Source organism: Salmo salar, chromosome 06, assembly GCF_965601325.2.
Source record: "Salmo salar chromosome 06, fSalSal1, whole genome shotgun sequence".
Taxonomy (NCBI): domain Eukaryota; kingdom Metazoa; phylum Chordata; class Actinopteri; order Salmoniformes; family Salmonidae; genus Salmo; species Salmo salar.
In genome coordinates, this window is record NC_138296.1 from 69522210 (window position 1) to 69546541 (window position 24332).

At 45.6% G+C, this 24332-nt stretch overlaps 1 protein-coding gene across 1 annotated transcript in view; it reads left to right on the plus strand.

Moving 5' to 3' along the window:
* Nucleotides 1-24332, plus strand: part of LOC106607863 (ENAH actin regulator) — a 61592-nt gene that overhangs the window by 34092 nt on the left and 3168 nt on the right. The window contains exons 4-12 of the mRNA XM_082976170.1: nt 7265-7632; nt 11772-11876; nt 13694-14013; nt 14261-14418; nt 14639-14687; nt 14995-15049; nt 15319-15385; nt 23665-23749; nt 24195-24252. Of these exons, the coding sequence (XP_082832296.1) occupies nt 7265-7632; nt 11772-11876; nt 13694-14013; nt 14261-14418; nt 14639-14687; nt 14995-15049; nt 15319-15385; nt 23665-23749; nt 24195-24252 (1265 nt within the window). The remainder of the gene's footprint in view (nt 1-7264; nt 7633-11771; nt 11877-13693; nt 14014-14260; nt 14419-14638; nt 14688-14994; nt 15050-15318; nt 15386-23664; nt 23750-24194; nt 24253-24332) is intronic.

A 24332-nucleotide genomic window follows, 5' to 3' on the forward strand; every position in this document is an offset into this window, starting at 1 on the left:
TATTTCTTTTTTTTCTTTTTACTACATTTGCAAAAATGTCTAAAAACCTGTTTTCGCTTTGTCATTATGGAGTATTGTGTGTAGATTGATGAGGGGAATTTTAAAAATATATATTTTTAGAATAAAACTGGAACGTAACAAAATGTAAAAGTCAAGGGGTCTGAATACTTTCTGAACACACTGTAAGTATTTACTCTTGCCCATTCACCCTATGAATGGCACACACACACAATCCATGTCTCAATTGTCTCCAGGCTTAAAAAGCATTCTTTAACCGGTCTCCTCCCCTTCATCTACACTGATTTAAAGTCTATTTAACAAGTGACATCAATAAGGGATCATAGCTTTCACCTAGATTCACCTGGTCAGTCCATGTTCCTAATGTTTTGTACACTCTGTATGTATTTGTGTTCTGTTAGTGTCCAACACACAAATTCCCTTCCTTGACTAGTGTTCTGTTCTGGTCTCCTGCACTTGGCTAGGGGGACACGTGGTAGTGACTGTGAGCTGTAGATTTGGACTGAGTCCTTTATAGAGTAGCTCCATATGGACTAACTGGGCATCAGTCCACACAGACAAAACTGTTCAGGCCTCTGAGCCAATGAGGAAAGCTGCTCTGACTGACTGGACGGTGGGCTTTCCAGGCTTTGTGATTCTGCAGCTTTGCTTTCCTTGGCTGTCGGAATCAAGGATAACAGCATCACACTGTTGCTATACCCAAAACTTGGACTGTTTGCAATTTGTTTGCTTACTCGTCAATGCAGAATTTTCTATATTTTTGAAAAGGATGTTCTGTAACTGTATACCATGTTGCATAACATCTGCTCTGTCTTGCCCCAACCTTGGTTCAAATTTAGTCTTCATTTCTATTCTGGCCTCGTCCTGAGGCATTCATACTGTCAAGTCGTCGTCCCCCCGCCCCCCCCCCCCCCCCCCCCCCCCCGCACACAGTTCTGACTGGTTTCCTACTGTCTAAATAAGTCATCTGTCAAACACATTCAAGTGATTATTTTTTTCTTGTAAAATAGAGCCCAAGCTTTTCTTTTTTCTTTTTTTTGTTGTCAATAGTAGTAAGTTGTTGGAAAACGTTCGGATTCAGGCCGTGTTCCGCCTACACTCCCTTAGCAACTGTTCCCCAGGCAACGCATGTCAGGAACTGAGACGCCAGTAAATGGATCAGCAAGGTTTTTCACATCTTTGAAGCCTTCATTCCCTTTAGTGGGAGAGAGGCAAAGTCCGAGACAAATCCAGCCCTTTCCCACTCGGCTCGTTGTGTATGTTTGTCTCCTGTGAGAAAGTGAGGGAAATTCTGTGTTTGTGTGTTGACATGCGGTGAGGCATCCTTTGATCATTTCTCATCTGGTTCCATTCTTCAATAGGACCTGCAGGGAGCTGCCTTCTCTCTCAGCAAGACCGAGATGATGATACATTGTATTGTTAATTCTCCATTTTGGCTTACTATGATGATACATTGTATTGTTCAACAGTATGAGAGATATATAGTTGTCATATCCCAAAAGCTTCTATATTGGAATGTAAAGAACTTGGTCGTTCAGCTAATGGGTACAGTATACACTAGTACTCAAACTGACATCCCTGTTTTCTTTATGATCCCTCATCTGAGAAGGCTGATGACCTTACTGCTTCAGAATATCCATGTTTAACTCAAAGAGAACATTGCTCCAACTTATCGCTGTCCCCTAGGCGAATGGCAGTCAGTCCACCTCTCTCAGCTTCTCCGTCTTAACTCCCCTCCGTCTCCCCTTCTCCTTCCCTCTCTCCACGCCATCTCTCCTGACAGACAGGGTGAGACCTGGTGCTTATTTGATTTGATTTAAACTATATCTCAAATGTTCACAATTATGCCCGCACAGGGACGTACTGTACAGTTGAACAGTAATTCATCCTAGGTTATTTATTTTCTTTCCCAACCCACTTTTAACCCCTTCCCTCACCCTGGTTGTTATTTGAACTGTTCTCCATGCGTGTTGTGTAGGAATGTTATGATCTCGTATTCCAGGGAATGCAGTACGTGTCAGATAGCATTGCACATAAAAATAAATACAAATACGCTGTAGGGAATTAGTCTGATCCATTTCTGTGGACAGATGGAATGTCATGTCACTATAACCCAAGTTAATCAAATGTCTATGTTTGTAAAACCTAGTCCCTTTATGGTGAAGCAAGTCTTGTTTTATATAGAGTGTGTAGCATTAAAATGTACCATACACTATCTCCTGGTACTAGGCTATTCCTATACAGTTGACCTCTGTTTTGTATGGTTAACTACTCCCCATGTATGATGGGTCATTGGGACAGCACGTCAGTGGCATTATCCCCCACTGACCTTCTCCAACCCTGTCTGTCTTTCTAGTGGTGTTGCGTAATAACCCCTTCCTGCTGCTGTCAACACTATCCTGCCAAATGTAACCTCCGACATTCTTATATTAGATATCACTGTTGCCCCCTCGTATATTTTTTTGAATCGGGGTGTTTAGAGGCTTGTGCAGTGGTCTCCAGTAGCCTGTCAGCACTCCTGTCACAGTTTGATGATCCTCTAGTTGGTGGAGCTACCGCCCCTGGGTGGAGTACATGCTAATCTCTAGAGCGCCCCTTATCTTAGCACTGATATACACTACATTATACAGTAGACTTTCTGCTGTACTCTCTACTGTAACTATATCACTGTGGTGATCAGGGGATGTTATCCTATAGAGAAACTCCTGGGAATGGTCCTCTGAGCCTCATACTCTGCCTCCAGCCCTCTAGTGGCCCAGCGCCTAATGAATGGTAGGACACTCCTCACTCCTGCTCTTTTTAATGAACTCAGTGAGGGAGAGGGAGGAGGTGAGTGAGGAGGGTGTTGAGGTTAAGGGAGGGAGGGGAGAGGGAGATGAGGACTAAACTGGAACAGTAGTCCTCTGCGCTCAATACTCCCTGTCTTACGGTTAACGAGGCTGTCATTATGAAGTGCTCCAGGAGTGAGGAGTTGGGCCTTCCTCTGGGAGCCTGCTGGGTACAGCTACGGTTCGGTAACAGTGCAGTGTGATATGGGGACACCTTGTAGAGTGAGACTGGCGAATATGTAGAATGGGGTCAGTGGTAGGACTGAGGGAAGCCTTGCTGAGGCGACAGCGAGTGAAAGCCTTCTCAGCCTCCTCCACACTGGTCCTGGGAGAGAGAGGATCTCTGCCAGCTGACTCTGACTTCCTCTTTTCCTCTGGCTAATCCAGCCTACAGAATGGATTGGAGCCGTGGCCTGTAATACTGTCCCTGTAATACTAGCTAAAGCTTTAGTCTTAATAAGTAACATTCAAATCATTCTCATGTGGTTCTTAAACTATGTATGTTAATGATGGATTATATGTCACTGGTGATATTAGTCAAGGGTCATCATTTCAGTCAATGTAAGGCTTTTCAAGGCTTTTTAGAGCTCCATCAGGAAAAGAGGAGAGATTTGCCTTCCATGAAATCCCCTGCCTTAGGTCACTGGAGTCCATTAAGTCATTCTGGATTGATTGATCCTGCAGTTCCCTGAGTTGGCACATTGAGGGTTTATTGATGTCCATCCTCCACTCTGACTGGTCTCACTGCTTCTCTCAGCACATAGTGTAGAATAGATTCAGCTACAGATGAGTCCTATTCGACTGGGTTTTACTGGGTGGAAAATGTGCTGCATGAGTAGTTCAGGGGCAGGTAGCCCCCCCCCACACACACACACACACACACACACACACACACACACACACACACTGCACTTATGGGAAAAGGAAGTGCTTTTTTTCATAAACAGGTGTAACGTAGGTTGTTTACACCCAGGTGATCTGACATCATTCTCCTCCAGGCCTATTTTGGACATGGAAGCAATTGGTTTCCATCATGTTCCTCTCTGAAGGGCGTGTGGAGACTTGATGTTGCCTTACCAGGGGATGCAGAGCCAGAGATGTAGGAGGGGTTCAATGACAAGCTGGCTGGTAACAAGTGGTGACAGGTGGGATAGAGTATTCAGGGGGCGTACCTGGAGGGAGGGGGCGGGGCGGGTGTCTGTTTGTGACATCATCATTGAGGAACAAGTGTATGTGTGTGTAGCTAGGTCCAGGCCAGATGGAGAGAGGGGGAGATGTGACGTCACACCAGATAGGACTGACGTTGAGTTGATGATTCAACTGGAACTGGGTTTGGTTTACAGCAAGAAGGAAGAATTGTCTGAGGGAAAAGCGCATGCGTACCGTTCGTTTAAGCAATAAGGCCCGAGGAGGTGTGGTATATGGCCAATATACCACGGCTAAGGTCTGTTCATCCACTTTATAAATAGAAATAAAGCACCACAGATTATTTTGTCATGCCAGTGGAGTTCTTTCCTTGACATTTGGTCAAGACAGGTAAGGGTATCAGGTTGGCACATACTGTACACTGAGTGTACAAAACACCTGCTCTTTTTAAGCCTTGAGACAATTGAGACATGGATTGTGTATGTGTGCCATTCAGAGGGTGAATGGGCAAGATAAAAGATTTAAGTGCCATTGAACGGGTTATGGTAGTAGGTGCCAGGTGCACCTGTTTGTGTCAAGAACTGCGTCGCTGCTGGGTTTTTCACGCTCAACAGTTTCCAGTGTGTTTAAAGAATGGTCCACCACCCAAAGGACATCCAGCTAAAAGTGGGAAGCATTGATGTCAACATGAGCCAGGATCTCTGTGGAACGCTTTCGACACCTTGTAGAGTCCATGCTCCGACGTGTTGAGGCTGTTCTGAGGGCAAAAACCGGTGTAACTCAATATTAGGAAGGTGTTCCTGAGGTTTTATACACTCAGTGTATGATCCAAATTGTGACCAAATGCAAGATGTTTCAAACTCACAGCCCTCCCAACCCCCACATCATCGACATTACACACACTCCCTGATATCTGCGTCATCCGTCTGTCCTCTCCACACCTCAACACTGAGCTGTAGCGGTCTGTATGTACAGGAGATGGATAGGGTTTTCCAGTATCATTATGACATTCTGGGTAATGTTGGACAGAGGCCTGGCTGAGGCAGATGAAGCCCCACAGAATGGCCAGGTACATCAGTCACAGCCTCCATGGCAGAGAGATGGGGAGAGAGAGAACAGTCTGTGAAATGGTTTGGAGCCTGACTCTACTACAACACGGTTAGCTACAGTAGACTATGCCAGGACGTAGCCTGCCTCACCTTTTATTGGAGAATGCTGCCCTCTAGTGGTGAGATACAGTGAGCTCCAAAAGTATTGGGACAGTGACACATTTGTTGTTGTTTTGGCTCTGTACTCCAGCACTTTGGATATGAAATGATACAATGATGATGAGGTTAAATTGCAGCTTTAATTTGAGGGTATTGCCATATCGGGTGAACCGTTTAGAAATTACAACACCTGTTTCAATACGCAGAGGCAATATCCCGGATCGTACCTGTTTCAATACGCAGAGGCAATATCCCTGATCTTACCTGTTTCAATACGCAGAGGCAATATCCCGGATCTTACCTGTTTCAATACGCAGAGGCAATATCCCTGATCTTACCTGTTTCAATACGCAGAGGCAATATCCCTGATCTGACCTGTTTCAATACGCAGAGACAATATCCCTGATCTGACCTGTTTCAATATGCAGAGGCAATATCCCTGATCTTACCTGTTTCAATACGCAGAGGCAATATCCCTGATCTGACCTGTGCACATAGCGACTCTACAAACTTGTTGGATGCATTTGCTGTTTGTTTTGGTTGTGTTTCAGATTATTTTATGGCCAGTAGAAATGATTGGTAAATAATCTATTGTGTCATTTTGGATTTACTTTTATTGTAAATAAGAATAGAATATGTTTCTAAACACTTCTACATTAATGTGGATGGTCCTGAATGAGTCGTGAATAATGATGAGTGAGAAAGTTAGACGCACAAACATCATACCCCCAAGACATGCTAACCCCTCACCATTATAATAACAGGGGAGGTTAGCATTTTATATCATACCCCCAAGACATGCTAACCTCTCACCATTATAATAACAGGGGAGGTTAGCATTTTATATCATACCCCCAAGACATGCTAACCTCTCACCATTATAATAACAGGGGAGGTTAGCATTTTTTGAGGTGGTTTGATATTTATGCGTCTAACTTTCTCACGCAACATTATTCACGATTCATTCAGGATTTTCTGTAGTCATGGTAGCATCCACATTAATGTAGAAGTCTTTAGAAACATTTCTATTTGTACTTACAATAAAAGTGACTCAAAATAAACTTACCATTCATTTCTATTGGGCACAGAATAATCAGAAACACAACCAAAACAAAGAGAATGCATCCAACAGGTTTGTAGAGTCGCATGCTTGATGTAGTCATTGTGTGCTAGGAATATGGATCCAAATACTACACTTTTGACTACTTTAACAATCATATAAGTGAATTTGTCCCAATACTTTTGGTCTCCTAACATGGGGGGACTATCCACAAAAAGTGCTGTAATTTTTAAACAATTCACCTGATATGAATGTCAATATCCTCAAATTATAGCTGACATTCTGCACTTACTTCATAGTCATTGTATCATTTCGAAAGTGTGTCACTGTCTCAATACTTTTGGAGTTCACTGTTTGTACCTGTAGAAATGCATTATTCCCAATCCTGAGTTCATATCAGAACTCTGCAGCAATGTGTTTTGTTGGACTGAACAAGCTGATATTGGATGTGTTTACATACAGTGTTCTTGGTAATTGTTATGCAGACAATAAGTACAAGCTGGATACAGATGACTTTTTTTATTATTATTTTATACAGATTCTCTCCTTATCAGTACAGAAAGAGAAGCTATAGCCAGAAGCAGACTGGCTACGTTGTTGTGTTCAACAACAGAAACGTGCAGAGCTAGCTGTGATTGCGTAACGGCTTGTCTTGTACAGTAATTACATAATGACAACAAGCTTATATAATGATAACAAGAAGGCCTGTCCAAGTGACAGCACTGCCTGTGGGTCTGCATGGTGCATTAGGCCAGCGTGGAAAACGAGGTCAAAGTCTCGTCGGCTCATCTTCTCCACTCTGTTCTTTCTCCTCTTTGGTCTCTCTGTTCTTATTCTCCTCCCTTTGCTCATCTCTCCCTCTTTCCTAAACTATATGGTTTCCTTTCCCATCTCTCCTCATCAAACCCTTTCTCTTCCTCCCTCTCTTATCTCCTCTTTCCCCACCCCTCTGGTGTCTTCTCTCTCCTCCTCACCTCCTCTTCTCTCCTCTCTTCCCGTGGCAGGCAGCTGCTGGAGCTGCAGCGGCTGAAGGAGGTGGAGCGGGAGCGACTGGAGCGGGAACGTCAGGAGAGGGAACGGCTGGAGCGTGAGATGCAGGAGAGGGAGCGCGAACGTGAACGCCAAGACCGGGAGCGCCAGGAGCGAGAGCGGGAGCGCTCCGAGAGGGAGCGCACTGAACGGGATCGCCTGGAGCGCGAGCGTCAGGAGAAGGAGAGAGAGCAGCTGGAGAGAGAGAGGGCGGAGAGAGAGAGGGAGCTGATGGAGAGAGAGAAGCAGGAGAGGGAGAGGATGGAGAACGAGACGCAGCAGGAGCAGCAGTTGGACAGTGAGCAGATGGACTGGGAGAGAGGGAGACGCATCTCCAACGCCGGTGAGCAGCCAATGCTTTTTACTTACCACTTACACACACCTTAAACACACTCACACACATGCATGCACATACTTACACATTTACACACACCAACACACATCTGATGTCCAGGACAGAGCAGGGTAGTACAATAGACACTGAAGTCACAGGACCGAACAAGATGACAGATCAGAATAGTCACCAACAGGTGAGTGGGTTTAGCGCTCACTTCCTATAGCAGTAGTTCTTCCAAAGAGCCGTCTTGGGTGTAAAATCCCAGCGTGGCATTGAGCAGGAGTCTGAAGCGGACGTTGACTCTACTCAGCCATCCCTGGCCTCTCGTTACTTAAAGTGACTTATAGCCAGGCTCCTCTCCCATCTCTCTCTGCCCATATGGCTGTGTGTTGGACGGGCACGGGGAACAGCTTGAGTGGCCCTAGGGCATGGGGGGAGTGTTTGTGTTCTCTCAGCGAGCAGGCAAACACGCGCGTACACACACACTCCCCCGTCTCTTCCTACTTCTGTTTGACCAGGGATGGCTATGTCTACTGTATGTGTTGGTGGATGGTAGGGTACCCTAGCCAGCCTGCCCAGCAAAGCATAGGCAGGTGAGGGACTCAGCTTCTAAGGGTTGGTTGGGGGAGGATCAAGGATGAGAGATGGGCATTGCTGCTATATATTAAGCCAGAGGGGGGGCCAGTGTTGGCACGGTTGGCATGGTTCACTGCCACACTCATCACATTAGCTGGGCTAGATTCTCCATGTTAGTCAGAGGCTAAAAATACATCAACAACATGCTGCCTGCCCAGGGGGAGGGGCCATCCTATTGACATTACCATAAACATGTCTAAGGCATTATGGTATCGAGTAGATTTTATTTTTCCTCGGGCATTTTGTATAATAAATGTGTGCACGACACAATTTCCACAGTACATGACAAGACAAACACCATCATTAATGTTGCACTGCATGTTAACATTTGGGGTGCTTTTGAAGCGTGCGAATGCACTTTTCATATGCTTCTAGGCTCCTGCGGCATACATGTGTGCTATTGGCCTACTGTACATAGCCTCGCAAAAACTTTGGGTTGGATTTCCATGTTTAGTATCCCACTGGATGTCTGTGGAAGTCATGTTGTGTGTTAATAACCATGGTTGACCTCTAACTGAACACTTAAACCAACCCGGGGTCGTGGAGGAAGAGGTCTGCTCGTAGGGCATCTACGGATGGGCTTCTTGATGTGTCTGTAACTCTGTGGAGTCTGTCTCACGTTAGCTATAGGCCTTATTACATTAGAAACAACAAGGAGTTCCTTGTGTGTCGACCTCGTTAATCTAGCCATTCCTAACGGTCCTCTGATGGAAATCCCTGATAAAAGGGGTGGTTTTAAGCCCGTCCCTCACTCCACTGGTCTCTCTCTTCTTTAGGACACTCTAGTTAGTGTGTATGTCCATTTTGGGCTTTTGTGTGTGTGTGTGTGTGTGTGTGTGTGTGTGTGTGTGTGTGTGTGTGTGTGTGTGTGTGTGTGTGTGTGTGTATGTGTGTGTGTATGTGTGTGTGTGTGTATGTGTGTGTGTGTGTGTGTGTGTGTGTGTGTGTGTGTGTCTTTATGGGTTACGACTCTGGGATCACAGAGCAAAGCTGGGGCCTTTCTGTGGCCACTAACCACCCAGAGAGGGGGAGGAAAAGGGGAACAAGAGGGAAGGGGGTAGTGGAGAAATGAGAAGAGGGAGAGAGGCAGAGAGAGTGGGGGGGAGGGGAAAATTGGGAGAAGAGTTAGTCTTCTGTTTGGAGGAACAGAAGGAGGAAAGGTGTGATAGAGAGATGGGGTGGGAGAATCATACATGAACAATGTTTCCAGTTAGTGGAGATGTATCAGAAACACAGTGAGCATTCAGAACAACTCAACAACAGCCAATCAGGACATGGTCTGTTCGAAAGTAACATGACATAGAGTGAAGTGGTTCGGAATGTAGGGCAAGAATGTTGGTGTGTTCATGTGTCTGTGATGTGGTTGGGGACGGGGGGGGACGGGGGGTGTGTGTGTGTGTGTGTGTGTGTGTGTGTTCACCACATGAGTATATGTGAACGAGTGTGTCTACATGCTGTTGTGTGTGGAGGTGTGCCTAGTGCAGCACTCAGCGAGAGCCCAGGCTTCCCATACGGCGGAGGTGTGTGTGTGCTTGTGCGTGCGTGTGCGCTCAGTCTACCACTGAGAGGTCAGTGGAGCAGAATGAGGCCGGCACAAAGGATTAGCATCATTAGCCCTCAGTAAACATATGGCGGGAGCGGCCTCAGCTCTAGGCTAACTCTAGGCTAACTCTAGGGCTAACTCTAGGGCTAACTCTAGGGCTAACTCTAGGGCTAACTCTAGGGCTAACTCTACTCTAGGCTAACTCTAGGCTAACTCTAGGCTAACTCTAGGCTAACTCTAGGCTAACTCTAGGGCTACGCTGGCTGGGGCCCCACAACAAAACAGAGCATGGATCATTTGGAGCATGCAGTCAAACTCTGGCAACGTGACCACCCAGCGATACTACCCCCACCTCTCCTCACTGGTTATGTACATGAGAGATGAGGGGATACTACTGATGGGGGTATTGACTAAAAAGCACCATGAGGAATTTTATTATGGGATTTTTTTCTGTGTGGTTCAGTAAGACTTTATGCAAACTCCTTGTCAATTCAAAATAGTTTCTTTAGTAAAGGTTTCTGGCTTGAAATCATTTATATATATATATATATCTATAGTAGCATTATTTTGGTCATTTAGCAGACGCTCTTTTCCAGAGCGACCTTTCGGTTACTGGCCCAATGCTCTTAACCACTAGGCTACCTGTCATTCTGATAGAAAGCTAGGTAATGGGGAATTGCAAGTGATCGAAGCTGTATAGTCACCCAAATATTGAAGCAATTTGTTATCTTGGGATAAGTTTCTACCAGAGTCTGTGCAATCAGTCAGTTACTGAAACCAAACATGTCCAAATTGGTTAAGTCTCTCAATTGTGGTGCCTTGACTTCCAAATGTATAGAATACAACTGTTCTGCTTGCCCAGTCCTGGTATGGATAGGATCGTTTTGGATGAGATATGGAGAGTGCGTAACTGTATCTGGTGTGTGCTGTTCCACCAGAGACTGACTAGATCAGCCTACCTTCACCGAGGGGCTCAAGCCAAATGCTCCCTCCTGAAAGATAGACGATTTATGGTTTTCTGCTGCTTCTCTATCCATGTGTACACATTATGACACATTGTTTCTAGAGTCTGCCTCTGGTTTGGTCTAACCTCGTGTACTAATAGTAGCATCTTTTCTGTCAGAGAAAGAATAAAAAAATCAAGAAAAAGGAGATTTAGGTCTGCTAGTTACCTGCTTCATTTGCCCCTTCTCTATTCTTTCTGTTTCCCCCTTTCTCTCTCTCCTGTTCTGTGTTCTTTCCCTCTTGTGTGGCTGCACTGTGGCTGCTTCTCCCCTCCTGTCCTGTCCTGTCCATCTGATGTGTGTAGCATTTGAAAGTACCCTCCACACCCCTCCACCTCCAGAGTACTCCTCCAAGACCTCCTCTACGTCTGTGTCTCCCACCACCCCCAACTACCCTCCACCCACCCCGTCACCCTCCTCTGCAACACCCCCCACCCCGCCTCTACGACACTCTGCCTCCCGATTCGCCACCTCACTAGGCTCCGCCTTCCATCCGGTCCTGCCCCACTACGCCACAGTCCCCAGGCGACAGCCTGTCCCTCCCCAGGCCCCTGCCCCTGCCCCATCCCCGGCAACCCCCTCCAAGTCAGTGGTGTGGTCAGCAACCAACTTCAGCCCCCTGCCTCCCTCGCCCCCCGTCATGATCAGTAGCCCGCCGGGCAAGGCCACTGGCCCTCGCCCCGTCATCGCCATCCCGGCCCCCAGCCCCCTGTCACAGAAACACTCCTCTCCCTCCCCCAACGGGCCCCCCATGTTCCCCGCTCCTTCACCTGTCACCATCGGCAACAGCAGCAACCCCACCCCACCACCTCCTCCTCCGACCCCACCTCCCCCTCCACCGCTGCCCCCTCTCTCCCTGTCCCTGTCGTCGTCCTGCCAGCAGTCGCCCGTCGTCTTCCACATCGCTCCCCTTGTGTCCTCTCCCTCATCCCAGCCTGCTATTGTCCCTTCTCCTTCCACAGCTCCCCCTGCATCTGCTGACCTCTCTGTAAACCTCTCTGTGCTGGGAGACTCCTGCTCCGTGGCTCCAGAGGCCTCTCAGCCTGCAGACCCTCTGGCCCAGCAGGGTAAGGCCTCACCTCTCTCAGCCTCTCTACCTTTACCTCCACCTCCGCTCACCCACTAATGGGGTGCCAGGGAGCAGGGGGCCTGCCCTAACCAACTGGGCGCCAATGCTGGCAGCAGCTGTGACTAGCATGGCTAATGTGGTTTTGGCCGGGTTCTATGTGGCTGTTGAGAATGTTCTGTAGGTGCTTGTCAATCTATGTTGGTCATGTGTGTCTGTTTGACTCACCTTGGCCAGAATGCTCATACCATGCATGTCCATGCTGTTGCTTTCATGGTCTTGAGTTGTCTGGTGATCTGTCGTAGGTTTGAATGGAGTCTGGTTGTTGGGCATGGCGTGTATGTTTGTTTGCCCTCTTACAGACGGGGTTCTGATCCATCTAGCGATCACTCCAGTCTGGAAGGATCATTGTCTCATTGTTTCTCTTTTGCTTGTTTATTTTCTCACCTCAAATGATTATTTTTCAGCAATTTGTGATGACCTTATTTTACCATGACTTTTCAACCTCACTTGTCATGTCAGTGTTAATCAAGCCTACTGGGTCTGGTGACAGTAGGATTGTATACGTGTTACGAACAGTAAGGGACTGACGGGTGGAGAGTTGACTCGTCTGAACAGCGCTTTTATTTCTGCTCCATCCTTGTTCACTTGATTAGGTTTGTTGTGATGATGCTACTGTACGTTTCAGGGGATGGGGAGGGTCGCTAATGCTGAGAAATGAACAGAAATGTTGGTTATATTTCGATGATGAAATGACTTAATTGGCCAAACTCAGTGGCAGTCTTTACAGTCACAAGTTATCCAGGGTACGAGTAGTGGCTGGAATCAATAATATATAAATGATCATTTCTCCCTCTGCTGAATAGAATTATTATCAGATAAATCACATCTGCATTTGATATCATTCATTTATTATCCAAGCCACCACTGTCTGTGTATACTGATAGAGCGTTCCTCTATTTACCAATTTGCATGTGAAATGAGGACAAGCTATTTATTATTCTCCCTAAACCTGCCCTCACATTGATCTGATTACCTTACCAACTTTATTGGAAATAACATTTCATTCAATAGTAGTTATTCTAAATCTTTCTGAAAACCTTTGCAGTTTAAAATTTTCCGATTCACATAATTCTAATACTGCGTTAGCATTAATGATACAATATATTTTTTGGTTGATAAAGTGGCATATTTTTATGTATTAAAACTCACCCTTGAGTAACTCTTTAGTAGCGTTTATATGTAGATTCAGTCTGACTATTTCCCCCACTTGGACTGAACCTCATTGACAGGAGCTCAATATGGGCACATTCCATTATGGCTTATTGATCCAATCATCTGTCTGTGTTGAGGAATCATAATGATTTTCTACAAGCTAATTATTAGAGTTAATACTTCTCTATGTGGTTCAGTGGTTTAGGGCTACTCTTATGCAGATATTGTCCTAACTTAGACCGCTAGAGGTCCTGTGTCCAATGCATTTTCACTGTGCGTCTGTGTTTGTGTGTACATTTTCTGCCTTGTTTGTGTGGGATGTCTCCATTTGCTTCCATCAAATGGATACATTTAGGCCATAACTCACTAATGTGCATGTTGTATGACAAACAACACGTGGATGTAGCATGTTCATACCGTGTATGAAGTTTACCAATAAATGGTCAAGCCTGATAATGTGAGTATAGTATGGGTACTTTAGGAAGCCTGAGTTTTGTGTGTGAGGAGAACACTAAACAGGAGAGAACTCCTGACTCTGCTCTTTCTGTGAGTCCCAAAGTTTGATAATGACCATTTACTCTTCTCCCCCCCACACCCAAACAGACACAGCGTTGACTCTGGTGCCGCCCACCCCTCCTCCCCCTCCCCCCCTCCCTCCCGGCTCCACTGTGATCCCCACGGCCGCTGCCCCCCCAGCCCCACCAGGCCCTCCCCCCCCTCCCCCCTTACCCCCCACACTCACTCCTACCAGCGGCGGGCCTCCTTCCCCACCCGGACCGCCACCTCCCCCCGGTGGCCAGGCCCACCCTCCCCCTCCCCCAGCCCCTCCCCTGCCACCTGGCCTCTTCTCCCCGTCCGAGGACCGCCCCCTGTCCGGGCTGGCTGCGGCCCTCGCTGGAGCCAAGCTGCGTAAAGTGCCAAGGGTGAGAGGCTAACACACACAGAAACACAAACATCTCTACACTTGCACAGACACAAACTGTTTGTCACATCCCATATCCTCATCCCAGGATAGAGGGCTTATCCAACACCAGTCACAGTAATCATGTAGCCAAACTATGCTTCACTCCTCCATATACTGTACTCCACCATACCTGACCTCCAGTTATGTGCCTCTGTAACATGGCCTGCCACTACAACACTGTCATGTCCTTCTCTCTGTCCCCTCAGAGTGATAGCGGTGGTGATGCCGCAGCTGCTCTGGCTGCAGCCATGGCTGGGGGTTTGGCTGGCTCTGCAGGGGCCAAACCCGGAGGGAACGGCCCTCTGGGAGGTGCACCTGGAGGAGGGGGCCTGATGGAGGAGATGAGCGCCCTACTGGCCAGGAGGTGACTACATTACATCCCCATCTACAACATGAGAGGACAATATTGAGGATGGGGGAGGAAATGTCACAATAAATCTGTGAATTCCATGAGTGCCATATCATTGCAGACCATGTAGCTGTCGGGTTAGATTATTATAGAAGTTAGATTATTATTGCTTAGGCATACAGTATAACCTGTTATGAGGTTGGGAATATATCTAATATTCTGTATTGTTTTTCAGGAGAAGAATTGCAGAGAAGGGATCATCGCCTGAGCCAGAGCAGCGAGCTGTGAGTATGACTGACTGACATGTTAAACACTATTAATGCACACACAGTTAATCCATGCAACGTATTATGTGACTTGTAATTTACCCATCTATAATTCAGTACCCTGGTGTTTGTTTTCCCTCTTCGGGATGTCTTTGGGGCTTCATATGGTTCTCTTTGATGGTCATTAGTGACATTAAAGAGGATCAATGGCTCTCCTTCAGTGGATTATTTACTTAAAAACAGGTCATATATTCGCACCTGTTTATCTGAAGCTGCCTGACCTAGAAATTCTGACCTTTGAATGCCCTGTGCTTCTCTCCAATAGGATGAGAGCAGCGAGGGCAACACAACTCCCAAAGTGTCAGCTTGTAGTACACCTGGTGAGTATAGTATACTAGTATACAATACAGGACTGTAGTGGTCAGAGATATATGAAGGACCAGAACAGCAACATGCACCTTCCACAATCAGATCACCAAGATCCTAGTTAGTATTAGCCAGCAGTTAATGTAGTTGGACAGATCTATTTGTGTCTGTAGGTTTGCTAATATTTTTCAGTCTGTGGTTTGTTTGTATTTTTTTTTGTCTCCTGATAGTGGTTCAGTTCTATCAGTGTAATATATCCAATGTTTTTTTGTTTTCTCCTCAGACATGCCCAGAAAACCTTGGGAGAGGACTAACACTATGAATGGTAGCAAATCCCCGGTCATTGGAAGGTAAATACCAGCATTCCATCCCATAAATGGGCGTAGCTTTCAATCCTGTGCTTTCATGTGCAAATGTCTATATTACATAGTCGCTGAGTCTAAATCCATTACTGGGTCAAACACGACTAGGTAAATATCCACTACCTATCTGAATCACTGAGTGCCTCAGCATTGCCGCTCATCATCACGTGACTAAAAAAGGAGCACAGAGCATAGCATGTCACACTGCTGGGGTCCGACCCCTGGGCTTGCTGGTTTATGACTGGTTATTAACATGACTAAGGCATGGGGCTGCTGCTTACCGCTAGGCTACCGCTAGCTAGGCTGTCCGTAGCAGTGAGTGTTCCTGTGTCGTGTCTTTGGGGTACCATTAAACTGAAGACATGTTTATCAATTAACTCCCTGTAATTATTATCACGCGATCAAACTGATTCATCGTTTAATTGTAATTAACTAGGAGATCGGGGCACCAAGGAAAATATTCAGATTACAAAGTTATAATTTTCCTAATATAACTTTCCTATATTATAACATTATATATTATATTCTATTATAGTATAGGCCGATTATCTTCTGGTTTAAATGGTGTATTTTACCTCGCGTCCAGTCTCATTCCAAACGTCGTAAATTGTTGTATCTGCACGAACCCAGTCTTTACTAAGAGTCATCCATACATCAATTGTCTTAAAATCATTTATTTATTAAACTAATTAATTCACAGAAAGTATACAAACAGTAATTATCATCACAAAGAATTGGTAGAGTAATGTGCCCTAGTGGGCTAAAACAGGCATGGCTGGTCTGTTAGACAATGGGTCATAAAATGTTCAGCTGAGGAGGTACACAGAGTTCATTAATATTAACAATTGACAATTGAACGCTCACTCATTCGGGAACAATTGCAATCAATATATATTTACGCTCAGTGTGTCGTCGGGATCCTTGTTGGAGCGTCGTTCTGTTGGAGAGTTTTGTCCGCGTTCTCTCTCTCTCTCTCTCTCTCTCTCGGTTAGAATGGATCTTTCAAAGCGACATTCATTAATGTCGTTATAGAATGGTTGTTTTGTTGGTCGTCGCGTTCAATGATATAATTTACTTAGCTGCAGACTAATAATTAATATCAAAGACTTGTTCTTATTCTGTCGGTATCGATAGTCTAAAAGTTAACCACGTGGTATAGTTCACTTTCAGTAGAGTACTTGGATGGTCAAACCTATTGGCCAACTCGCAATGGAGTGGAGGCCGGGTCTGAAGAAAGTAGATCAGAGTATAGTTTTATAGTGAACATGTCACATGACGCCTGGTCCTGTCTGTGTCCCTGGGGGCGTGCCGATGACTGAGTTAAGCTTGGTACAGAAATATAATTCTATCACATTAACATCAGTACATAGCATCTCAATGTATTACAAATAGCTTTATCCTTATTAATACATTTTATACAACCATGTGGATGCAAGTCCCATCGCTGAGGCTATTATATAAACAGTTTTATGGTAATATGGCTATATTGTCTCTTCTGAGTATCACAAAATTGTACCAAGCGGACCAGTTCGTAGCTGGATTCTTCACCAATCTTCCATACCTTCTCCAGAACACAAATGTCGCTTGGCTCCCCAATTCTGTGAGTTGGAAGAATTTCCTGTGTCTCTCTATGGGCCATGTGGCCAGAGACTCTCCTGGAATTTTACCACTCCTTCACACAGGGACTGGGTGGGGGAAGGTAGGTTGGGGGATGGTGCAAAGGGGGGGAGGGGGTCAACTGTCCTCCCTGTACTCAAAGAGGCCAACGTCATGACTCCTGGGATGTGTCAATCAAAGCCTACAATTCCAGGTTTAATTGCAGGGATTTAAATGAGGGTTTGTTGACGAGAAAGTGTTCTGGAAATACACTTCCAGTATGTGCAAAACAGAATGCAGGCTGCCCTCCCCAGAAGTCCTTTTTTGTATTCATCCTCTGAGAATGTATGATATTTTTTTAGATGTTATTTAGAACTTCCTTATTAAAGAGGCCGGTGTTGCATATTAGCAGGAAAAGACAATTACCGGATCCTTAGAAAATTCTAATGCTTTATCAATGTAAAGTTAACTGAAAACAAATCAATGTATCATCAATAGCTGTTGTTTTTCCAGATTCCCTGCTAGCTATAGCTAAACCTGTATTTCCCATATATTCATTTTGCCAACAAAGTTATCACCTGATTGCTAATGAACACTAGGTATAAAAATGGTTTATTGTTTATACATGAAAAACCAATCTAAGTATCTATGAATTCATGTAACCTCTTCCAGTTGCTTTGCTTTAGTATACACACATACTCAACACTGACTCTGTGGCTGTGTGCTACTGTATAGTGAGCAAGATAGAGGAGACCCCTCCCAGTGCTGAGAATATTCACATCTGTGCCAACTGTCTCAGAAGAACCCCATAGATAAGGCCACACAGCCCTGCATTTGCAGATGGGCGTAGATAATTCCTCCTCCATAAACTGGTATTCATATCTGACCTATAGAGGAGGCCAGAGGACCAGACCACTACAACAGACACAAACACATACACTACAGAAAGACAGCTGTTGGGAATCGTAACAAGCTAACATTCTTGTAACCTAATGTTACACCTTTCCTACTCTCTTGGCTTCTACTTTCTCCCTGGCAAGCTGTTGGCTGTTCACAGAATTAATTTCCTCATCGGTTTCACACTCAGAAAGTGTGTCATTTTCTTTAATAATTTCAGTTGTAGCCCATGGTGATTTTCTTGTTGGCAATGGTTTCCTGTCACAGCTGATCCAGTAACGGAGATGCATGGCTGTGTGTGGCTGCTGCATTGTTTGTGCATGCTCTAACTATAGCTGCCTTTTTCTGAACTCTGACACACAAAGTCAACTTGATTGTGTTTGAATTGGGCTGAACTACCCAATGTTAGCTGTGTGAACTCATATGGCTGGTGTGTGTGTAACATGTTTGCTTTGGGCTGGCTTTACCTAAGGCATTAAGCTATTCTACTAGTGATTCCAGTTATAGGACCGTTTTCCAGTTCATTTACTGGTTCACTTTGCCTAAATCTACACTGAACAAAAACATAAAGGCAATGTAAAGTGTTGTTCCCATGTTTCATGAGCTGAAATAAAATTAAAAAAGCATATTTCTCTCAAATTTTGCGCACACATTTTTGGCATCCCTGTTAGGGAGGATTTTATACTTTGTAAAAGGCCATTCTAAAATGTGAGGTTTTATCACACAACACAATGCCACATACAGTTGAAGTCGGAAGTTTACATGCACTGTAACGGGCGTCGTATAAAGGGGACCAATGCGCAGCGTGTTGAGTGCTCATCTTTACTTTTAATGAACTCTTAAACAAAGAAAACAAAACGACAGTCAACAGTTCTGTCAGGTATATGAACAAAACAGAATACAACTACCCACGAAAACAGAGGGAAAAACAGGCTGCCTAAGTATGGCTTCCAATCAGAGACAACGATAGACAGCTGCCTCTGATTGGAAACCATACGGCCAAAACATAGAAAACAAAACATAGAATGCCCACCCACCTATCACACCCTGACCTAACTAAACAGAGAAAACACAGCTCTCCTAGGTCAGAGCGTGACATACACGTAGGTTGGAGTCATTAAAACCTGTTTCTCAACCACTCCACAAATTTCTTGTTAACAAACTATAGTTTTGGCAAGTTGGTTAGGACATCTACTTTGTGCATGACACAAGTAATTTTTACAACAATTGTTTAGACAGATAATTTCACTTATAATTCACTGTATCACAATTCCAGTGGGTCAGAAGTTTACATACACTAAGTTGACTGTGCCTTTAAACAGCTTGGAAAATTCCAGAAAATGATGTCATGGCTTTAGAAGCTTCTGACAGGCTAATTGACATAATTTGAGTCAATTGGAGGTGTACCTGTGGATGTATTTCAAGGCCTGCCTTCAATCTCAGTGCCTCTTTGCTTGACATCATGGGAAAATGAAAAGAAATCAGCCAAGACCTCAGAAGAAAATGGTAGACCTCCACAATTCTGGTTCATCCTTGGGAGCAATTTCCAAACGCCTGAAGGTACCACGTTCATCTATACAAACAATAGTAAACAAGTATAAACACCATGGGACCATGCAGCCATCATACCGTTCAGGAAGGAGACGAGTTCTGTCTCCTAGAGATGAATGTACTTTGGTGCGAAAAGTGCAAATCAATCCCAGAACAACAGCAAAGAACCGTGTGAAGATGCTGGAGGAAACAGGCACAAAAGTATCTATATCCACAGTAAAACGAGTCCTATATCGACAAAACCTGAAAAGCCGCTCAGCAAAGAAGAAGCCGCTGCTCCAAAACCGCCATTAAAAAAGCCAGACTACGGTTTGCAACTGCACATGGGGACAAAGATAGACCAGAGGACATTTCTCCAAAAAGTACTGATGAAACAAAAATAGAACTGTTTGGCCATAATGATCATCGTTTTGTTTGGAGGAAAAGGGGGAGGCTTCTGTGTGTCCGGAGGAACCAGACCGTGGATCATCACCGCCGCTGAAGACTCCGGGCTGCGGACCGCCGCTGAAGACTCCGGGCTGCGGACCGCCGCTGAAGACTCCGGGCTGCGGACCGCCGCTGAAGACTCCGGGCTGCGGACCGCCGCTGAAGACTCCGGGCTGCGGACCGCCGCTGAAGACTCCGGGCTGGGGACCGCCGCTGGAGGCTCCGGACTGGGGACCGCCGCTGGAGGCTCCGGACTGGGGACCGCCGCTGGAGGCTCCGGACTGGGGACCGCCGCTGGAGGCTCCGGACTGGGGACCGCCGCTGGAGGCTCCGGACTGGGGAGCGTCGCTGGAGGCTCCGGACTGGGGAGCGTCGCTGGAGGCTCCGGACTGGGGAGCGTCGCTGGAGGCTCCGGACTGGGGAGCGTCGCTGGAGGCTCCGGACTGAGGAGCGTCGCTGGAGGCTCCGGACTGAGGAGCGTCGCTGCAGGCTCCGTGCCATGGATCATCGATGCAGGTTCCGTGCCATGGATCATCACTGGAGGCTTCGTGCCATGGATTATCCCTACAGGCTTCTTGCCATGGATTATCCCTACAGGCTCCGGACCATGAATAATCCCTCCAGGTTTCTTGCCATGGATTATCCCTACAGGCTCCGGGCCATGGATTACCTCTGGAGGCTTTGTGCCATGGAACATCCCTACAGGCTCCGGGCCATGGATCATCACTAAAGGCTCCGTGCCATGGATCATCTCTACAGGCTTCGGACTATAGATTATCACTGGAGGCTTTACTCGTGGAGCTGGAACAGGTCTCACTGGACTGGAGAGACGCACTGAGGACCGGGTGCTCAGAGCAGGCACCGGCCGTACTGGGCTATGGAGGCGCACTGGAGGGAGAGTGCGAGGAGCAGGCACAGGACGTACTGGGCTATGGAGGCGCACTGGAGGGAGAGTGCGAGGAGCAGGCACAGGACGTACTGGGCTATGGAGGCGCACTGGAGGGCAGGAATGCTGAGCAGGCATAGTCCTTGCTGGCTGAGTGCCAACCTTAGCACGACAACGGTGAGGAGCTTGCACCGAGCGCATCGGGCTGTGACTGCGCATTAAACCTACCATTAAAATAATTTCTTTGTCAGTGGGCAAACGTACAAAATCAGCAGGGGATCAAATACTTTTTTCCCTCACTGTAGATGGCATCATGAGGAAGCAAAATTATGTGGATATATTGAAGCAACATCTGAAGACATCAGTCAGGAAGTTAAAGCTTGGTCGCAAATGGGTCTTCCAAATGGACAATGACCCCAAGCATACATCCAAAGTTGAGGCAAAATGGCTTAAGGACAACAAAGTCAAGGTATTGGAGTGGCCATCACAAAGCCCTGACCTCAATCCTATAGAAAATGTGTGGGCAGAACTGAAAAAGTATGTGCGAGCAAGGAGGCCTACAAACCTGACTCAGTTACACCAGCTCTTGTCAGGAGGATTGGGCCAAAATTCACCCAACTTATTGTGGGAAGCTTGTGGAAGGCTACCCAAAACGTTTGACCCAAGTTAAACAATTTAAAGGCAATGCTACTAAATACTAATTGATTGTATGTAAACTTCTGACCCACTGGAAATGTGATGAAAGAAATAAAAGCTTAAATAAATCATTCTCTCTACTATTATTCTGACATTTCACATTCTTAAAATAAAGTGGGGATCCTAACGGACCTAAGACAGGGATTTTTACTAGGATTAAACGTCAGGAATGCTGAAAAACTGAGTTTAAATGTATTTGGCTAAGGTGTATGTAAACTTTTGACTTCAACTATGTTTCAAGTTTTGAGAATTTTACAATACGTCCAGCCGGCCTCACAACCGCAGACCACGTGTATGGCGTTGTGTGGGCGAGCGGTTGCACTCTGTTCAATGTTGTGAACAGAGTGCCCCGTGGTGGTAGGGTTATGGTATGGGCAAGCATAAGCTACGGATAACAAACACAATTGCATTTCATCAGCTGCAATTTGAATGCACAGAGATACCGTGATGAGATCCTGAGGCCCATTGTCGTGCCATTCATCCGCCGCCATCACCTCATGTTTCAGCATGATAATGCATGGCCCCATGTCACAAGGATCTGTACACAATTCCTAGATGCTGAAAATGTCCCAGTTCTTCCATGACCTGCATACTCACCAGACATGTCACCCATTGAGCATGTTTGGGATGCTCTGGATCGACGTGTAAGACAGCGTGTTCCACGTCCTGCCAATATCCAGCAACTTCACACAGCCAGGAGTGGGACAACATTCCACATGCCACAATCAACAGCCTGATTAAATCTATACAAAGGAGTTGTCACGCTGCATGAGGCAAATGGTGGTCACAGCAGATACTGAGTAGTTTTTTAAGGTATCTGTGACCAACAGATGTGTATCTGTATTCCTAGTCATGTGAAATCCATAGATTAGGCCTAATGAATCAATTTCAATTGACTGATTTCCTTATATGAACTGTAACTCAGTAAAATCTTTGAAATTGTTGCATGTTGCGTAATTTACAGTGCATTCGGAAAGTATTCAGACCCCTTGACTTTCCACATTTTGTTACGTTACAGCCTTATTCTAAAATCGATTACATTTGGGGGGTTTTCCTCATCAATCTACACACAATACCCCATAATGTATAAATAAAAAAATTAAATATCACATTTACATAAGTATTCAGACCCTTTAATCAGTACTTTGTCGAAGCACCTTTGGCAGCAATTACAGCCTACAAGCTTGGCACACCTGTATTTGAGGGAGTTTCTCCCATTCTTCTCTGCAGATCCTCTCAAGCTCTGTCAGGTTGAATGAGGAGAGTCGCTGCACGGCTATTTTAAGGTCTCTCCAGAGATGTTCGATCGGTTTCACTCATGGATATTCAGAGACTTGTCCCGAAGCCACTCCTGCATTGTCTTGGCTGTGTGCTTAGGGTCGTTGTCCTGTTGGAAGGTGAACCTTCGCCCCAGTCGGAGGTCCTAAGCACTCTGGAGCAGGTTTTCATCAAGGATCTCTTTGCTCCGTTCGTCTTTCCCTCGATCCTGACTAGTCTCCCAGTCCCTGCCACTGAAAAACATCCCCACAGCATGATGCTGCCACCACGCGTCACCATAGGGATGGTGCCAGGTTTCCTCCAGACGTGACGATTGGCATTCAGGCCAAAGAGTTCAATCTCGGTTTCATCAGACCAGAGGATCTTTTGTTCAGTATAGATTCAGTTTGCTCAGAGCATAATGATACTCAAACTAACAAATCAAGTTCATGAAAGGGCTTTATACTGATTGTGGGCAGCCAAAGGGTTAGGTACCCTGTCAAATACGCTCAGCTGTTTTCAACTAGTGTAGTTATCAATTTTGACACATGGATATGAAAATCATTATTGTACATTATTCTCTACCTTGCCAGATTTGTAGATCAATTTCCCAATACTGAATTTAAAAGAATGAATGTTGGGGTATGATGACAATTTTCTCTGTGTTAAATATTTTAACTTCCTATGTTTCTTGCTGTGTTTTCAAATCAAACTGTCAATTTGAATGAATTTGCACTTTCTTTCAAGTTGTTTACGTTGTAGTTGCAAAAAAATGCTAATGTAACTGTTTTTTAAAGTGATTGAAGTGTGATGAGTAAATGCAGAATGTAGAATGACCCAGCCACAGTAGATACTTTTCTGTCTGGTTTTCCTCCAATAGTGACTTCTGGACTCCCCCTCGACAACAGCCCCAATTTAGGTATACCACTGTAACTTTTTCTGTTTATCTCGTCTACAGACCGAAGTCCACACCCACACCGACTGGATCCCTAAGTGCCAACGGGGTGCCAACAGAAGGTCTCGACTACGACAGATTGAAACAGGTATTCAGAGGACACAAGTAAAAAATGACAGACTTGCTGTTTGCTGGCAGAACAGTGGAGCTGTAGTATTTTACACAGCATACTACAGAGCCCTGAGAGGGTGTGCCCAATGACTGTGTCCCAAGCTGGGGCAATCCCTCCCTCCTCCCCTATGAATGAGCCTGTTAGATAAGTGTAGATTCTCCTTATACCCTCCCTATCTGTGCCCACAGCAGCAGCCTCAGTCAGAGACAGAAGAGTAATACAGTGGTAACACTATGGGCTGACTAACACTCATTCAGTTCTCTGGGGCAGTATCTCTCACTGATGCTAAATTCACTGTTCCGTCCCTCTGCTTTGGTGAAAGTTTCAATCCATTTCACATGTCCAAAGTGCCTGTTTGAAACAAATTCTTTGTTTTTCCACTGTGTTTTGTCTCTAATTGTCTTTCCAACCTTATTTTCAGGACATTCTGGACGAGATGAGGAAGGAGTTGTCGAAGCTGAAAGAGGAACTTATTGATGGTAACTGACTGCTTGAGCAACCTGATGCACATACAGAGGGTGCTTTATATTTCTCCTGTTTCACTGCATGTACAAGTGGG